Here is a 16,760-nt window from a genome sequence, read left to right on the forward strand (position 1 = left end):
ATCTTTGTATCGTCACCAAACCTGGCTATGTTACACTCAGCTCCTTCTTCCAAGTTGTTAATATAGATTGTAAATAGTTGGGGTCCCAGCACTGATCCCTGCGGCACTCCATTAGTTACTGGTTGGCAACCAGAGAATGAACCATTTATCCTGACTCTGTTTTCTGTTAGTTAGCCAATCCTCTATCCATGCTAATATATTACCCCCAACCCCTTGTGCAGTAACCTTTTATGTGGCACCTTGTCAAATGCCTTCTGGAAGTCCAAATATACCACATCCACTGGTTCCCCTTTATCCACCCTGTTTGTTACATCCTCAAAGAATTCCAGCAAATTTGTCAAACTGGTTCCTTGCAATGTTTTATTGCCTCCAGTTGCCCTGTTTTATTATGGACACTGCATTGCTGTACAGAGTTTAACTCCTTTTTAATAGCAGTTCCTCTCATTTTATTTTTAACCATCTTTTTACACTCCTATTCTATTCCCTGGCCATCTATGTCCTCCCTTAGTTTAGTCTTTCTTATGCTCTCTTTTCCTGTTTTGTTTACCAAGATTATCTTGATGGGTTGATGAGAGACAATCTTTCATATTTCTGGACAATCTTCCACATCTTTCCAACATGCGGCAAGGAAATTACCTTGGTGTTGGCAGGTAAACCAAGCCCTTTTATAAAATTATTTTAATACATTATTGAATGTTACTTTAGATATAGTCTAATTGAACTAAGGTTAAATATTTGTGCATTAGATTTTAGCTGGATAACATTTTCATAGCGTTGAATTGTCGTCATTTTCGTTATCACACTTAATTTTAGGTAAGTTGAACTGGAGTTTTTTGGTTGACTAGTTCATCTGCTAGAAAGTTGTTCTGTGAAGAATTTCGTTTTTAGAATTGAGACGAGTAGCTGTATGTAATTCGTTTTTGTGTGTGCAATTTATGAAGGTATGACGGCTAACTATTTAAAATAGGTTTGGGAGGTAGCTTTGAGTGCATTGGATGGGAGATGAAAATTGAAATTTGGTTATTTGCTGAACAGATTTTTAGCCTTTCCCTGGAGTATGCAATTAAAAATGTGAACTTGTTCAATTTGCCTTGTTTTACCCAATATTCAATAACCTCAAGCACTCTGCATTATACAAATGGGCCTATGCAAAATGCAATAAATTGGTTATAAATTGTAATTTTGATTGCCGCTTTACATTAATTGGACATAATGCACATTTTAGAAGAAAAATAACGCTATAAACAGTTAATTGTTCAGAGCCTGTGGGGCTATTTGGTGTGTGAGAGACTCTAAACCTGCAGTGGAGCACCAACTATGCAAAGTACCGGACCCTCCTGCAATCTAAGGACGACCCTGGGGAGGGTCTGCAGCCTAATGCGAAATGGCGGCGGCCTGATCTTTTAAGATTAAACACTTTTTAAAGTAAAATTACAACCTCGCAAACCGACGGGAAGCTTGAAGGTGGCCAGAACAAGTACAACCACTACTCTTGGAGTGAAAATTGCGCTTTAGTGGTCCATGTTGTATTTCGCCTTTAAGTGCCTCCGGGTGTAAATCCGGGCGTGAAAAGCACGTCCGGGTCGGACCGGGCGGAGTGCAGCAGTGGTCCGGGGTAAGAAAGGGGTTCGGGGCTTTCTGCCGGGATTCAATGGAACCCCCCGCCCCCCCCCGGGAAAGGCCCTGCGGGGTGCGGGTGATGGGTGGCGGGGATTATCGGCGACCCCAGTGAGGGAGGGTCCGCACTGAGGGAGGGGAGGGTCCGAGGGGCTCTGCAGAGAGCGGGCGGGACGCAGCCCGAGACACTGGCCGATTGTGAGATCTCCGGGACTGAGCGGGCCGACACCGTCCGCTGCATCGCCGCCACCCGGGAAACGGGCGTTCCAGCCGGTGGCTGGAGGGCGATGCTGGACTCGGGAGCCTGATGAGGGAGGATCTGTCTCCGGGCTGGGGACGGGCGGGCTGCGCGCGGTGCCGGCTGTGGGGACGAGCGGGTTGTTCCGCAAGACGGGCGGTTTATCCCAGACTGCGCGCGGTGCCGGTTTTTGGGGACGGGCTGCGCGCGGTGCCGGTTTTTGAGGACGGGCAGATTGTCCCGGGCTTCTCTCGGGGACGGGCGGGCTCCGGGTTTCTCTCCATTGTCATCCATTGCGGAGTTGCTGTTTGATTGGCACTGGAACAGACCAATTGCAGCCACTTGCCGAATGTGGGCGGGTCCTGTGAGGGGTGCTGCGCGCGCAGTGATTAGCACAAAAAGGGTCGGCGCCGTTTAAAGCGACAATTACCCTGCTGGGGCAACACTCGATCAGTGCATTGTTATTTTGGGGGGTGGCGGAGAGATACCTGTTTTTATTTTATTTTTGTATTTTATTATTTTTTAAAAGTCATGCATTCATCGTCAAATTGTCTAGTTTTAAAGGCATCAGTTGCTCCAAGTGATTGTTCTTAATATGTGAATATCAGCAGGCTGTTTGAGTGTGGAGGGCATCCTGAGTGCAATCCTATCCTCAGCAGGATTCACTGGATAAAGATGCGATTTGGGGACCCTGAGCTGATTTCCCCACCCCCCTGCCATCCCCATCTCTACACAGAGTGTATTGAACACCTCTGTACTCCTCTGATTGATACCAATGAAGTCATACAACAATAACTTATATTTATATAGTGCCTTTAACATAGTGAAATGTCCCAAGGTGCTTCGCAAGAATGTAATCAGACAAAATATGACACCGAGCCACAAAAGTAGATATTAGGATGGGTGACCAAAAGCTGGTCAAAGGTAGGTTTTAAGGAGCAGTAGAGATAGGTGGAGAGACAGAGAGGTTTAGAGAGGGAATTCCAAAATTTGGGGCCTAGATAGCTGAATGCATGGCTGCCAATTGAGGGGCAAAGAAAATTGGGGGGCAAAGAAAATTGGGGATACACAAGAGCCCAGAATTGGAGGAATGCAGAGTTCTCGGGGGATTGTAGGAGGTCTAGAGGAGGTTAGAGAGATAGGTATGGGCAAGGCCATGGAGGGATTTGAACACAAGGATGAGAATTTTAAATTTGAGGTGTTGCTGGACCAGGAGCTAATGTAGGCCAGTAAGCAAAGAGGTGATTAGTTTTCGCAGTAATGCTTTATGCGGAATTAGATTGTATTTTGTGTTATTTGAAAAGCTTTAAAAGCTGTTAACACAACAGCTTTGCTGCTAGTAAGGAGTTAACTTACTCCAGATCCACGTGTTCTCACTTACTTAAGAAAGGTTTGGGTTAGAGTTAGGCAGAAATGAGTAACGGTGGACGAGGAAATCTGTTAATTGACCTAAAACTTTCACTTGTTTAATTTTTGCTACTTTAAAAAAAAAAGTGCTATAAGCTTTATTCTTTTTAATATAAATTAATTTATCTTGGGACACATTTTAAGAAAAAAGATATAGTACTAGTTAATCTCCTGTGGTGTTGCACATAAGCACTTGAGACCAAATGAAGTGGGGTTGGTGGGCAGAGGATAACAGACCAGATTGTGGAGCCCTTAATTAAAGTCATACATTCTGCCTTTTTTATAATATTTTGATATTTTATGTTATATATTGTTAAGTAGCAAAACTTATGGCAGCTTGGTAAGCAAGCAGAGAAGTAAAGTTGTTGGAGCATTGCAGTTTCTCTGGTGCAGGCGGGAGATGCTAAACTTGGGCACTATAGTACCATCACTGGCAAGAAAGTGTAATTGCAGTGTGATAAGTTAATGACAAGCAATTGCCATCATAAATGTGGACATAGGAATTGATTATAAAATGTTGATGAATGGAAGATTTTGTGGACATAAGCTGTATAGAAATAAGTTTATTTTTAAATAGATTTTCTTTTATGTCACTATACTAAATTATCTGATATTCTCAAGAATGGGGGACAACTGGGCAAGCTATGGGATAGGAGCGGCAAGGTCGGGGCGAAGGAGCGGCGAGAGATTGTCGAGGGATGTGATCGGGGCCAAGGAGAGGTGTGAGTTCGGGGCGCAGAAGAGACGAGGGCCCAGGGGCAGCACGGAACAACCCACACTGCGATATGTGTGCGCACTAGGTCCGTGCAGCAGAGCTGGTCTCCAGTCATCTCCTTGCCACTGGACCAAGGCCTATCTCTGTCAAGCCCGTGTGCCACGGCCACCACACATTAAAAAAATCCACGCACAGGCATCTTCCACCCTTCAAGATTTAGTTCGGGACCTGGAATATTAGGTCCTTCATTGAAACACCTGTGAACTTTTTGACCGTGGAAGCAAGTCATCCTCAACTCGAGGAACTGCTGTGATGATATGGGAGAGGACTATAGATATTGCAACAAAGAAGGAGGCCATTTGGCCCATCGTGACTGTACTGGCTCTTTGAAAGAGCTATCCAATTTAATCATACACCCCAGCTTTTTCCCCATATCCCTGCAAATTCATCCTCTTCAAGTACTTGTCCAATTTCCGTTTAAAAATTCCTATGGAATCTCCTTCCACCACCCTTTCACAGTGTGTGTTCGCGATCTTAACAACCCTCTGTGTGGAAAATAATTGTCCTTATTTCCCCCCTCATTCTTTTGACAATTATTTTAAATCAATGACCTCCAGTGACTGGCTTGACATCCTTTCTTAAATTGTGGTGCCTAGAATAGTATACAAGACTCTAGCTGAGGCCTAACCGGTACTTTATAAAGGTTTAGCACGACTGCCTTGTTTTTGTATTCAGTGGCCCTATTTACAAAGCCAAATATCGCATATGCTTTCTTAACCGCCTTAATGAGCCCTGCCACATTCAAAGATTTGTGAATACGCACCCCCCAGGTCCCTCCGATCTTGCACTCCCCTCTAAATAGTACCATTTAGATTATATTGCTACTCCCAAAGTGCATCACTTCACGCTTATCCTCATTAAATTGCATCTGCCATCTGTCTGCCAATTTCTCCGGCCTATCTAAGGCTTCTTGAAGTCTGCTCCTATTTTCCTCACTATTTACCACGTTGCCAAGTTTTATATCATTCACAAACTTCAAAAATTGTACTCTCTATACTCAAGTCCAGGTCATTTATACATAAGAAGAAAAGCGTTGGTCCTTGTACTGACTCCTGGGAATCCCACTGCAAACCTTTCACCAGTTAGAGAAACATCCATTCACCACTACTCGCTGCCTCCTATCCTGAACCAATTTCATTCCTTCGCAGCTGATTCTGGTTATTTGCAATAAGATAGCCTCAGTGAGGTAAAACATAATAGTATTCTCCACATAATAAAAATAGTTCTTTTTTTAGCAGTTTGTTGGTAAGATTATGACAATAGCAGTTTTACAGCATTCATACCAAATTAAGACACACAGCTCCTTGAAGAAAGAACTTGCATTTCTATAGTGCATTTCACAACTTCAGGATGTCCCAAAGCGCTTTACAGCTAATCAGGTACTTTTGAAGTGTGGTCACTTGTAATGTAGGAAATACGACAACCAATTTGCGCACAGCAAGGTCCCACTAACAGCAATGAGATAATGACCAGATAATCTGTTTTAATGATGTTGGTTGAGGGATAAATATTGGTGGGGACAATTCTTTGTTGCATGGTTGAACTGAAATCTAAACCCCTGATATACCCCTAAATCCCAGGTACATCCTAATTCCCAACAAAGAGCTTGGGATTGCAGAGCAACATTCTAATTCCTACAAGCAAAACTTCAAAGAGCAGAACAAAAAAAAAACAACATTGCAAGTATATAAAAAGAAAAGTATAAATTTCATATTCTTAACTGTAAATATAGAAAGCTGCAAAAAAAACCCAGACTGTAGCTTTACTGCTGTGATTTGTAATACTTTCTGACCTCCTCAATGTTACTGCAGTATATCACACACCAACCTATATTTTTTTAAACACGGTATTGCTATTACGCAGATGAGTAAATAGGATGTTTACAAGGGGAACAAGTTCAGACGGACTGTTAATAGTTTAAGTTGGTCACGAGCCCTTATTACCTCATCGTGCACAGTGTGCACTATTAATAGATTCTCTCTAATTTATTTAACCTCTGACTAAGGTGAATAATTATAAGTAACCCTTCCAAGAAGAGGAAATTAACATTTCTGCCTGCCCCACAAAAGGCATCCAAACAGTAAGAGCATAATATTTCACTTTAGTATTATTCAGCTTTCCAGTCTTTAACATATTGAGGATTCTTGATATTTCCTGAACATTTTTATTAGAATTTGTACCTCTGTTATTGTTATAAGCTGCCACCATTCTGACTGATGAATTTTTCCTGTGTGGTTTTACATCATATAAGAGGGCGGTGGAGCATTTTACAATGTGAAGCTAGATCTTTGTGTACATAGAATTACACAGTATTTACAGCTCAAGATCAGGCCATTCAACCCAACTGGTCTATGCCGGCGTTTATGCTCCACACTAGCCTCCACCCACCCCTCTTCATCTAATCTTATCAGAATATTTCTCTATTCCTTTGTCCCTCGTGCTTAGCTAGATTTCCTTTAAATGCATCTACGCTGTTTGTCTCACCTACTCCTTGTAACAGCGAGTACCACTCGTTGGGTAAAGACGTTTCTCCTGAATTCCCTATTGGATTTATTAGTGACTACCTTATATTTATGGCCCCTAGTTTTGGTGTAATGGGGTCCAGCTCGAAGAAAGTGCTTTAATTGAGAGATTTGCAGAAGTAAAGTAGGGGCATGCGTGCTTGTATGTCAAACATTGCATGTGATTGGAGATGAGTAAGAATGCAGCAGTGAATAAAATGGTCGCCTTGTCACTGACTCTCGTGTATGAAATTCTATATTTAATTTATATGGGAAGGGGGGGGGAATGAAGTTAAATTCTCAGCAAAGCAACTTTGTGATTCTATAGGGTGACACAAACTATCCTAAATCTCATTGACATACTTTTCAGTTTTATTACACTGAAATGATTTGGGTGTACTGCCCACAGTCCCGTATACTATTTGTGATGTCACTGGGGTGCTTTCTACATAAAATGTTTGTTTGCAGGTTGGCTTTGAGCATCAGTCTTAAAGTATCAGGAATAAACTGAGAAATGTCTGTAATATACAGATTTATTATGGGGCAATTCAAATAAACACTCTAAGAACTTGGTATACAATACATTTTATTTCCTAAAGTGCAATCAATTTTATTGCATCTTTTACGTCACTCCTCGTTATTGCCTAATACAGAAAACCATTTTTTTAGCGTTTCTTAGAATGTGGTCTCGATCCATTCCATCATTAGTAAAGTGATGTTCTTCATGTCCACAGCAGGCTGAGTTCACGGCAGGCTGCTCTCAAAATGGAGATCTCCTCACACCAAGCTCGTCTGCTTCACCAGTTAAATGAACAGCGCAAACAGGAAATGTTTTGTGACTGCAGCATCATCGTGGAGGGAAGAGTCTTCAAGGGTCATCGTAACGTTTTGTTTGCCAGCAGCGGCTACTTCCGGATGCTGCTTCTGCATAATGCCCAGGACGTAGGACAGCCCACAGTCGCCACTTTCGACGTCTTTTCTGCTGATGCATTCACAATTATTTTAGACTTCATATATTCGGGGAGGCTGTCTCTCACGAGCCAAAATGTGATCGATGTGATGTCGGCTGCCAGCTACTTGCAAATGACCGATGTGATCAGTGTCTGCAAGAGCTTCATCAAATCCTCGCTGGACATCAGTGAGAAAGAGAGATACTTCAGCCATTCCAATAACGGCGAGAGCAAGTGTGGGGAAGTGTCATCGTTGTATACCAGCAGCCGAGGTCTGGAGACTAGTTCTGTTCATACTCCGAAAAACTCCGATCTGGGGGGTATTGTTGGACACTCCTGGAGAAATTTCAACTTTCATCAGCCAATTGCAAGCGTTCAGCACTCACCCAGAGACCAGCTGCCGAACTCTTTTGTCAATAATCGGGGGCATCAGGAAGTATCTGAACTCTCTGTTTTCAAAGCTAGTAGTCTGTGTGGTTCTGGTGTGACTGCGAGAACATCTGAACACACAAACACTGTTCCCCAAGCTGAGGAGAAAAGAACAGCGGATTCTGAACTTAGTGGCCCTCACATGAGTTATCAGTTCAGGCATGAGCCAGACGTTCTGCCCAGGGACTGGCCATTGCCACGAAGAAACAGTGACTCAATACGGCAACCTTCTCGAGGTAGAGGTCGAAAGGCTGAAGACTGGTATCCTCCAATGCCTACAATTCTGGAAGTTGTAGGTGACTGGAGTGGAGAAAGTACAGGTAAGAGTGGTGCATATCCTTTAATGTCAGAGTGGGAGATACAGTGCCAGAGTGTTTCAATGTCTGGGTATCTCTCCTTCTCCATCTGATCAGCAGCATCTGCGAGTTCCCTTCCTTCCCCTAGCCCACCAGGCTAAACTTTATCTGAGGCTTCCACCTGCTCTAGCCCTAAACTCGCATCTTTCTCTAGTTTCTCTTTGATCTCCCCTCTTGACCTCTCCAAGTTCATTTTGTCCATGAGACCCACTTGCTGCTCCCTTGACCCTATTCCCACTAAACTGCTGACCACCCAACTTCCTGTTTTGGCTCCCATGTTAGCCGACACTGTTAACAGTTCTCTCTCCCCAGATACTGTTCCCCTCTCCTTCAAATCTGCGCTCATCACCCGTCTCCTCAAAAAAAACAACCCTTGACCTCACTGTGCTAGCTATCGCCCCCATCCCCAACCTCCCTTTCCTGTCCAAAGTTCTTGAACGTGTTGTCGCCTCCCAAATCCGTGACCATCTTTCCCTGAATCCCTTCAATCTGGTGTTCGCCCCTGCCACAGCACCGAAACGGCTCTCATCAAAGTCACAAATGACATCCTTTGTGACTGTGACCAAGATAAACTATCCCTCCTCGTTCTCCTGGACCTGTCTGCAGCCTTTGACATGGTTGACCACTTCATCCTCCTCTAACACCTGTCCACCATCGTCCAGCTAGCTGGGACTGCACTCGCGTAGTTCCATTCTTATCAATCTAATCGTAGCCAGAAAATTTCCTGCAATGGCTTCCCTTCCAACTTCCACATCATTATCTCTGGTATCCCCCAAGGATCTATCCTTGGCCCCCTCCTATTTCTCATCTATGTGCTGCCTCTTGGCGATATCATCCGAAAACACGAAGTCAGTTTCCACATGTACGCTGACGACACCCAGCTCTACCTCTCCAACACTTCTCTCGACCCCTCCATGGTCTCTAAATTGTCAGACTGCTTGTCCAACTTCCAGTACTCGATGAGCAGAAATTTTCTCCAATTGAATATTGGGAAGACCAAAACCATTGTCATTAGTCCATGCCACAAACTGCATTCCCTAACCACTGACTCCATCCCTCTCCCTAGCATCTATCTGAGGCTGAACCAGACTGTTCGCAACCAAGGCGTCATATTTGAGCCTGAAATGAGTTTCCGGCCACATATCCGCAGCATAACTAAAACCGCATTTTTGCACCTCCGTAATGTTGCCCACCTTCGCTCCTGCCTCAGCTCTTCTGCCGCTGAAACCCTCATCCACGCCTTTGTTACCTCCAGACTTGACTACTCCCCAACTCACTCATGGCTGGCCTCCCACATTCTACACTACGTAAACTTGAGGTCATCCAAAACTCGGCAGCCCGTGTCCTAACTCGCACCAGGTCACGATCACCCATCACCCCTGTGCTCGCTGACATACATGGGCTCCTGGTTAAACAACGTCTCGATTTCAAAATTCTTATCCTTGTTTACAGGTCCCTCCATGGCCTTGCCCCTCCCTATATCTGTAATCTCCTTCAGCCTCACAATCCCACAAGATGTCTGCGCTCCTCAAATTCTGCCCTCTTGCGCATCCCTCATTATAACTGCTCAACCGTACCTTCAGCTGTTTGGACCCTAAGCTCTGGAACTTCCTCCCTAAACCTCTCAGCCACTCTACCTCTCCCTAAAACCTACCTCTTTAACCAAGCTTTTGGTCATCTGTCATCATTTCTTTTTATGTGGCTCGGTGTCAAATTTATCTATTCTGTCTTATAACACTCCCTGTGAAGGGCCTTGGGATGTTTTACTACGTTTAACGGCACTATATAAATAAAAGTTGTTGTTGTAAAGCTGATTTATCTGGTGCCTTTGAAGGGCACTGTTGTCCATTTTAATGGATGTCTGATTGCAAATTTCAGATAATGATGAGGATACTATATATTGTCTCTTTTATGTATGAAGATTGTGACGAGAGTACAGCTTTAAAAGTAGCATCAGGACATTTTCAATATTCCAAGACTACCAACCATTTAAATGCCATTGGCAGGCTTTTGCTCCAATATATAACTTTTATTTTTATGTTTGCATTGTCTCATCTGGTTATTTGCAAATTTAGAACAATGCAAATATTTTCATTTCTGTATAAGAAGATTGCACTGAAAGTTTGCATTTTTTCTAAGGAGACTGCAATATGTTACCAAAGATGAGATTCAAGTGCCCGTTCTGTACACATACAGTGAAGCGGAAATCTGACTTGAAGCGGCATCTTCGATCGCATACAGGAGAGCGACCGTATCCCTGCGACTCCTGTGGAAAGAGATTCACTCGACTTGAGCATCTCCGGAGCCATGTCATAACTGTGAGTGTGAAATCGTGTTGCACTTCGGGGTTGCAAATCATTTTTCTTAGCGACATTAGTCACAGTACTGAATAAGCAGCAGCTTGAGGTGCTGTATCTTCTGCAGGACCAATGCCTGTTGCACAATAATGTAAACAGTAAGGTGAAATGGGGAAAAGTAAGACTGATCAGTACCAGCAAGACCACTTGGATGAGATCAGGTACCAAATTGTGGAACTCCTTTTCTCCTTCAGTCTTCCCATTCTTATGTAATCTACAGAGTTTTAAAATTCAAGCTTGGGGTGATCCAACTCTACTACTTCATGTACCTTGTTTTTCTCTCCTGCTGTCCTTTAATCTTGGTGGCATTTTTCATGACATTGGCCTTTCACCTTGGTTTCTCAATGAAAAGCCCTACATATCATTACACATCTGTACTAACATAACTGAATATAATAAATTCAATATCTGTCCATTAGATTACTGAAGATTTATGATTAACTAAGAACTTTTAAAACACTGTTTTTACTCTACCTCAGAGCTGTTTGTCATTGAGTGTCGCAGCTGTGGCTCTGTATATTATATATATTAAGTTGTGAGGAGGATGCAATGAGGCTTCAAGGGATTATAAACAGGCTAAGTTAGTGGGCAAGAACATTAAAAAATGGAATATAATATGGAGAAATATGAAGTTATTCATTTTGGTCAGAAAAATAGAAAAGCAGAATATTTTTTAAATGGTGAGAGATTGGGAAATGTTGGTGTTCAGAGGGACCTGGGTGTTCTTGTACACGAATCACTGAAAGTTAACATGCAGGTACAGCAAGCGATTAAGAAAGCAAATGGTATGTTGGCCTTTATTACAAGAGGATTTGAGTATTAGAGTAAAGACATCTACTTGCAATTATACAGGGCCCTGGTGAGACCGCACCTGGAGTATTGTATGCAGTTTTGGTCGTCTTACCTAAGGAAGTATACACTTGCCATAGATGGGGTGCAATGAAGGTTCACCAGACTGATTTCTGGGATGGGAGGGGATTGTCTTATGAGGAGAGATTTAGTAGACTAGGCCTATATTCTCTATAGAGTTTAGAAGAATGAGAGGTGATCTCATTGAAACACACAAAATTCTTACAGGGTTTGACAGGGTAGATGCAGGGAGGATGTTTCCTCTGACTGGGGAGTCTAGAACCAGGGGTCATAGTCTCAGAATAAGGGTCGGCCATTTAGGACTGAGATGAGGAGAAACGTCTTTACTCAGAGGGTGGTGAATCTTTGGAATTCTCAACCCCAGAGGGCTGTGGAGGCTCAGTCGTTGAGTATATTCAAGACAGAGATTGATAGATTTTTGAATATTAAGGGAATCAAGGGATAAGGGGACGGTGCAGGAAAGCGGAGTTGAGGTAGAAGATCAGCCATGATGGAGTATAATGTTGGAAAGTGAGGTCATGCGCTTTGGCAGAAAAAAAATCAAAGAGCAAGTTATTTAAATGGGGAACGATTGCAAAGTGCAGCAGTACAGCGGGACCTGGGGGTACTTGTGCATGAAACATAAAAGGATAGTATGCAGGTTCAGCAAGTGATCAGGAAGGCCAATGGTATCTTGGCCTTTATTGCAAAGGGGATGGAGTATAAAAGCAGGGAAGTCTTGCTCCAGCTATACAAGGTATTGGTGAGGCCACACCTGGAATACCACGTGCAGTTTTTGTAAAGTCCTTATTCTACAGCATGAAACCACACGAGGCACATTCCAGGGACAAGGCCACTCTTTCCTTAACTCTTTATTACCGGACTCCAGAAGTGATGACCCTGCGTGGGACCTCCCTTTATATACCTGTGTGATCAGGTGAGGAGTGTCTCCCACAAGTTCACCCCCTGTGGTCAAGGTGTGCATCTGAGTTGAGTGTATACAGTAATACAGTGGTGTTACATTGTAGTTACGAACATGACAGTTTTGGTTTCCATATTTACGAAAGGATATACTTGCCTTGGAGGCAGTTCGGAGAAGGTTCACTAGGTTGATTCCGGGGATGAGAGGGTTGATTTATGAGGAAAAGTTGAGTAGGTTGGGACTCTACTCATGGAATTCAGAAGAATGAGAAGTGATCTTATTGAAACTTACAAGATTATGAGGGGACTTGACAAGGTGGATGCATAGAGGATGTTTCGACTGATGGGGGAGACTAGAACAAGAGGGCATGATTTTAGAATAAGGGGCTGCTCGTTTAAAACCGAGATGAGGAGAAATTTCTTCTCTGAGGGTTATAAATCTGTGGAATTTTCTGCCTCAGAGAGCTGTGGAAGCTGGTACATTGAATAAATTTAAGGCAGAAATAGACAGTTTCTTGAACGATAAGGGGATAAGGGATTATGGGGAGCGGGCAGAGAAGTGGAGCTGAGTCTATGATCGGACCAGCCATGATCTTATTGAATGGCGGAGCAAGCTCGAGGGGCTGTATGGCCTACTCCTGTTCCTAATTCTTATGTTCTTATATTGCAGATCCATTCTCTTTTTAACCAGAGATGGAATTGAACTTGAAAACTATTTTGTTGAGTATGTAAAGGAAATCTTTAAGCATTGCATTTCTGATGAGTGCTTGATATGGTCAGTGGGTTCTATTTGCATCTATTATACTGGCTTTGTTTTCACATTAGAAACAGATCACAACACCCCCCCAAAAAATAGTACAGGTATTACAATTTGTATATTGCCACTAAAGTTAGCACGGCCAATGAATACTCGATCAGTCTGTGATTAGTTTCCCTCATGTTTATATTTTGTTTGAACTTTTCCCAGATCCACAAGTCTGGAAAGCTTGTTATCTGCAAAGTCTGCAGGAAGCCATTCACCGGCATTGCAGCTAAAATTGTGCAACATGATGGCAAGTGCTATGGGCTGTGCAATAACTGTGCGTGCCTGATGAACTCTGGTCATGACGATGAGCCTATTGACCTGGATGCGCAGCCGGACCAGGATCTGGAATTTCAGGAAAGTGACAAAGAATCCGGATGGATTTCCACAGAACCAGATGTGGAGACGGAGATCCTGAGCTCGGGGGGAGAAGGTCCGGGAAGCAACGAAGTTCATGCAGTACACGAAATCCTGGATGATGCAGATGAAAAAGTCCAAATGTATGATAAAATTGAGAACAATAATGACTGAGTAAACATTCTGTGGCAGTATTTTTTTTTAAAAGGAAGAAAAATTCTGATGGTTCTTGAGAGGATCTTGATGCACGTTCCACCGTTCTGTACATATCTTTGCTCCTTAAAATGTTCATGACAGCAATTGTCTCAGTTGTATCTCATTCCTTTTTAATGGGGGGTAGGTGGTTCATTCTTCTTCAAAATGTCCAGTTACTGTTTTAAAACGTTATTGTTTTTTAAGGAATATCTTATCTATGTTTTTTTTAAACGATAAGGATTCAGTCCTACAATGGAGAACCTCTTGTTCAACTTTCGTTTGTTAGAGAAAATTGATCTCTAGGATTTGATGTGAAGAAATCTGTCTCGAGGTTTCTTTCATGTCGTCACTTGATAAGCTGTCCTGTATGGTATTGTCCGTATGCTGAAGCTATTCAGCAACTTTTTATACTCTGTGGACTTTAATAGCCAGATGTCACTAAACCAAACATGAACAAATACAAAGCCCATATTTTTGGCTTGTTTTAGAAATGCAAGAATCTGTGGAGAGAGAAAGGGACATTTGACTGTCTCACTAATTCCAACTAGTGAAGTGGTGCTGCAGGCAGCCCCAATTTGTTTATCCATCATTCAGACTTCAGGGATGAACTCTCAATAGCAGGAGTAAGAACAATCCTCGATTTTTTTTTTTTTGCTGCTTTTTGTTGCCAAATCGCATTTTTTTCAGTATACTCTCTTCACCAGGAGCAGCTACTGTTCCCTTTGCATAAAACCATATCATTTGTTTTATGGTCACGTAAAGTATAGGAAATTAACATCCTGTGTCATTATCTACTTTTGTTCCTCTGTTTGTTAAAGTAAATAATCTTCATTCTCTGAGGCTGATTGATCTTTAGTTAAGGAATCTTCTTTGTCGCTCTCATGTTAAGATATCTGGAAGTTTATAAAAATGTCCTGGGGCTTGGACTCCCTGTAATGTGGAATTGTGGTACTCACACACATACAATAACAACTTGCATTTAGATACAAGGTAAAACTAATACTCGGTTTGGCTTATTAACTCACTCTACAGAGACCTTCATCGACTGATTTATTATAACTGCCATTATTATCAGCCAACCTGCCACTAGCTCCAGGTCCAGATGCAGAAGATTGCTAGAAATGGTCTCTCTGACTGCATGTCTATGCTTCAAATTTTAGTGCACCAGCATACAATGTCTACCCACTCACTGGATGCCTTCCATGACCGGTAGGCACTGCGGGATATATGTTTTGTATTATTTATTAACCAGTCTTAGTGCCAAGAGGACCCAGATCCCATATCTGTGTGGGAAAGGACGACAGGGAATTTGGTTTTAAGTGATAATGGATTAAAATGTCACGGTCCACATTTCTAAATAAGATTGATCGAGAACAGTTATGTGATATTGCAATAAATTGAAATATTTTTTTTATGTATATTAAAACTGTTTACTAGGATTTGTTCTTGTCAGAATTGATTATAAGCTTGCTCCACTGCAATATGGTTTAAGTATGACTGTATTTTGTTCTGAGGTGAAATCTTCGGACTAATTATTTATTTAATTTAGGTATGGATTGAGTGGGTAATATGCCCTAAATGATTACATACATATGAGTTTGATAGCGGAGACCTGTAATGCATTATATTAGCTTTAGAACTACAGTGTTTTGAAATCATGTCCAAGTTTGAAGTTCAGATTGATTTTCTTTGTACTTTGGGGACCAGAAACAAAATCCGTTTATTCAACGGAGTGGGAATAACTGTCTGAGAAATGAAAATAAAATGAACATTTTTCACAAACTGTGTCAGTCACTGGAACGATCTCTGTGCTTTGGGATGGCATTCAGTACAGCTGGATTGATTATCTGCACTGTTATCCTAAGCAAGTTGTTACAAATTTTGGGTCTCCACTAGATAGTCTCTTAGTTTCAATGTCATCAGTCTCTCCCGTAAGATCTTGCATTCTTTACAATAAGGAGTTTATTTTCTATTGTCCAGTATCTAGTCCTATAATAGTGTCCTGGGTTCGTAACGTTGAAACCTCTTGTTATATGAATTTGATGCTGTATTTCCACTCATGGCGCTATGTGTGCTTCTCCTGTCTTCTCAAAGGTGGTCAGTACTCTAGTGAGATGAGGCCAATTATAACTCAACAAACTGATTTATTTTATAAACAATAAGTGAGTGAACAGGACTGAATGGTAAATCTCACACCAACTTATTTTTGTACCACCCTTCTTAACCCCTCTGTAACCTCCTTGTCCTCTATAACTTCCTTCCCCCTCAGAAACTCTATGTTCCTCTGACTCTGTCCTCCTTGTGCATCTCCTTTTCCCTTTGCCCCACCATTGACACCTGCAACTTCAGTAACTGAGACTGCATGTTCTGGCATTCTCTCCCTAAACCCCTCTGCCTTTCCACCTCCCTCTCCTTTAAGATCGTTCTTAAAACCCAATTCTTCGACCCAGTTTTTGGTCACCCTTTCTAATATCTCCTCTAGCTTTTATTTAATGACACCCCTATGAAGCCCCTTGAGATGTTTTTTTTTCCACATTAAAGCTGCTATATAAATGCAAGTTTTTGTTAACAATGAAAATAATAAAATATGAGAATTTTCTGGTCAGAAGAGTGTAGGTAGCCTGCTAATAGGGGCATTGCAACACATTGAATTGAGAGAGCACCTCACTCCCTGCAGCTCAAACTGGATTAACATTGATTGGAACATGTAAACAAACTTCCATTACCTCCAAGTTGAAGTGGTAAAAAGGAACTCAAAAAGTTGCTGGACTACATTAGATTGCATCAGTCCCCTCCACAGCAGGCCAGAAATCATATGGTAATGCTAATGGGAGGCGGGCATGGAGGTGGGGGTCCTAGAAAAATGTGTCAGCTTGACTGTTTGTAGAACTCTTATCTCTGTCAGAAGGTTGTAGGTTTAAAAATCCCCCTCAAAGACTTGAGCACATAATCGAGGCTGGCACAGTGCACTACTGAGGGAGTGCGGCATTGTTGCGATTTTGAACC

General features: G+C 42.4%; 1 protein-coding gene across 3 annotated transcripts; it reads left to right on the forward strand.

The window, feature by feature from the left end:
- Positions 1–1,449: 1,449 nt before the first annotated feature.
- LOC139279878 (zinc finger and BTB domain-containing protein 8A-like) lies at positions 1,450–15,536 on the forward strand. 3 transcript variants are annotated; one of them, XM_070899174.1, is made up of 4 exons: positions 1,450–1,464; positions 7,273–8,237; positions 10,413–10,591; positions 13,368–15,536. In XM_070899174.1, exons 2-4 carry the CDS (start codon positions 7,304–7,306, stop codon positions 13,731–13,733), a joined length of 1,479 nt encoding a protein of 492 aa, XP_070755275.1. In that variant the 5' UTR covers positions 1,450–1,464; positions 7,273–7,303; the 3' UTR covers positions 13,734–15,536. The 3 variants fall into 3 exon arrangements, with proteins under 3 accessions (XP_070755275.1, XP_070755276.1, XP_070755277.1); XM_070899175.1 differs by lacking the exon at positions 1,450–1,464 and adding an exon at positions 2,577–2,594; XM_070899176.1 differs by lacking the exon at positions 1,450–1,464 and having other exon boundaries at positions 3,897–8,237; positions 10,470–10,591.
- Positions 15,537–16,760: the final 1,224 nt, after the last annotated feature.

This window comes from Pristiophorus japonicus, chromosome 14, assembly GCF_044704955.1.
Source record: "Pristiophorus japonicus isolate sPriJap1 chromosome 14, sPriJap1.hap1, whole genome shotgun sequence".
Classification (NCBI taxonomy): Eukaryota; Metazoa; Chordata; class Chondrichthyes; family Pristiophoridae; genus Pristiophorus; species Pristiophorus japonicus.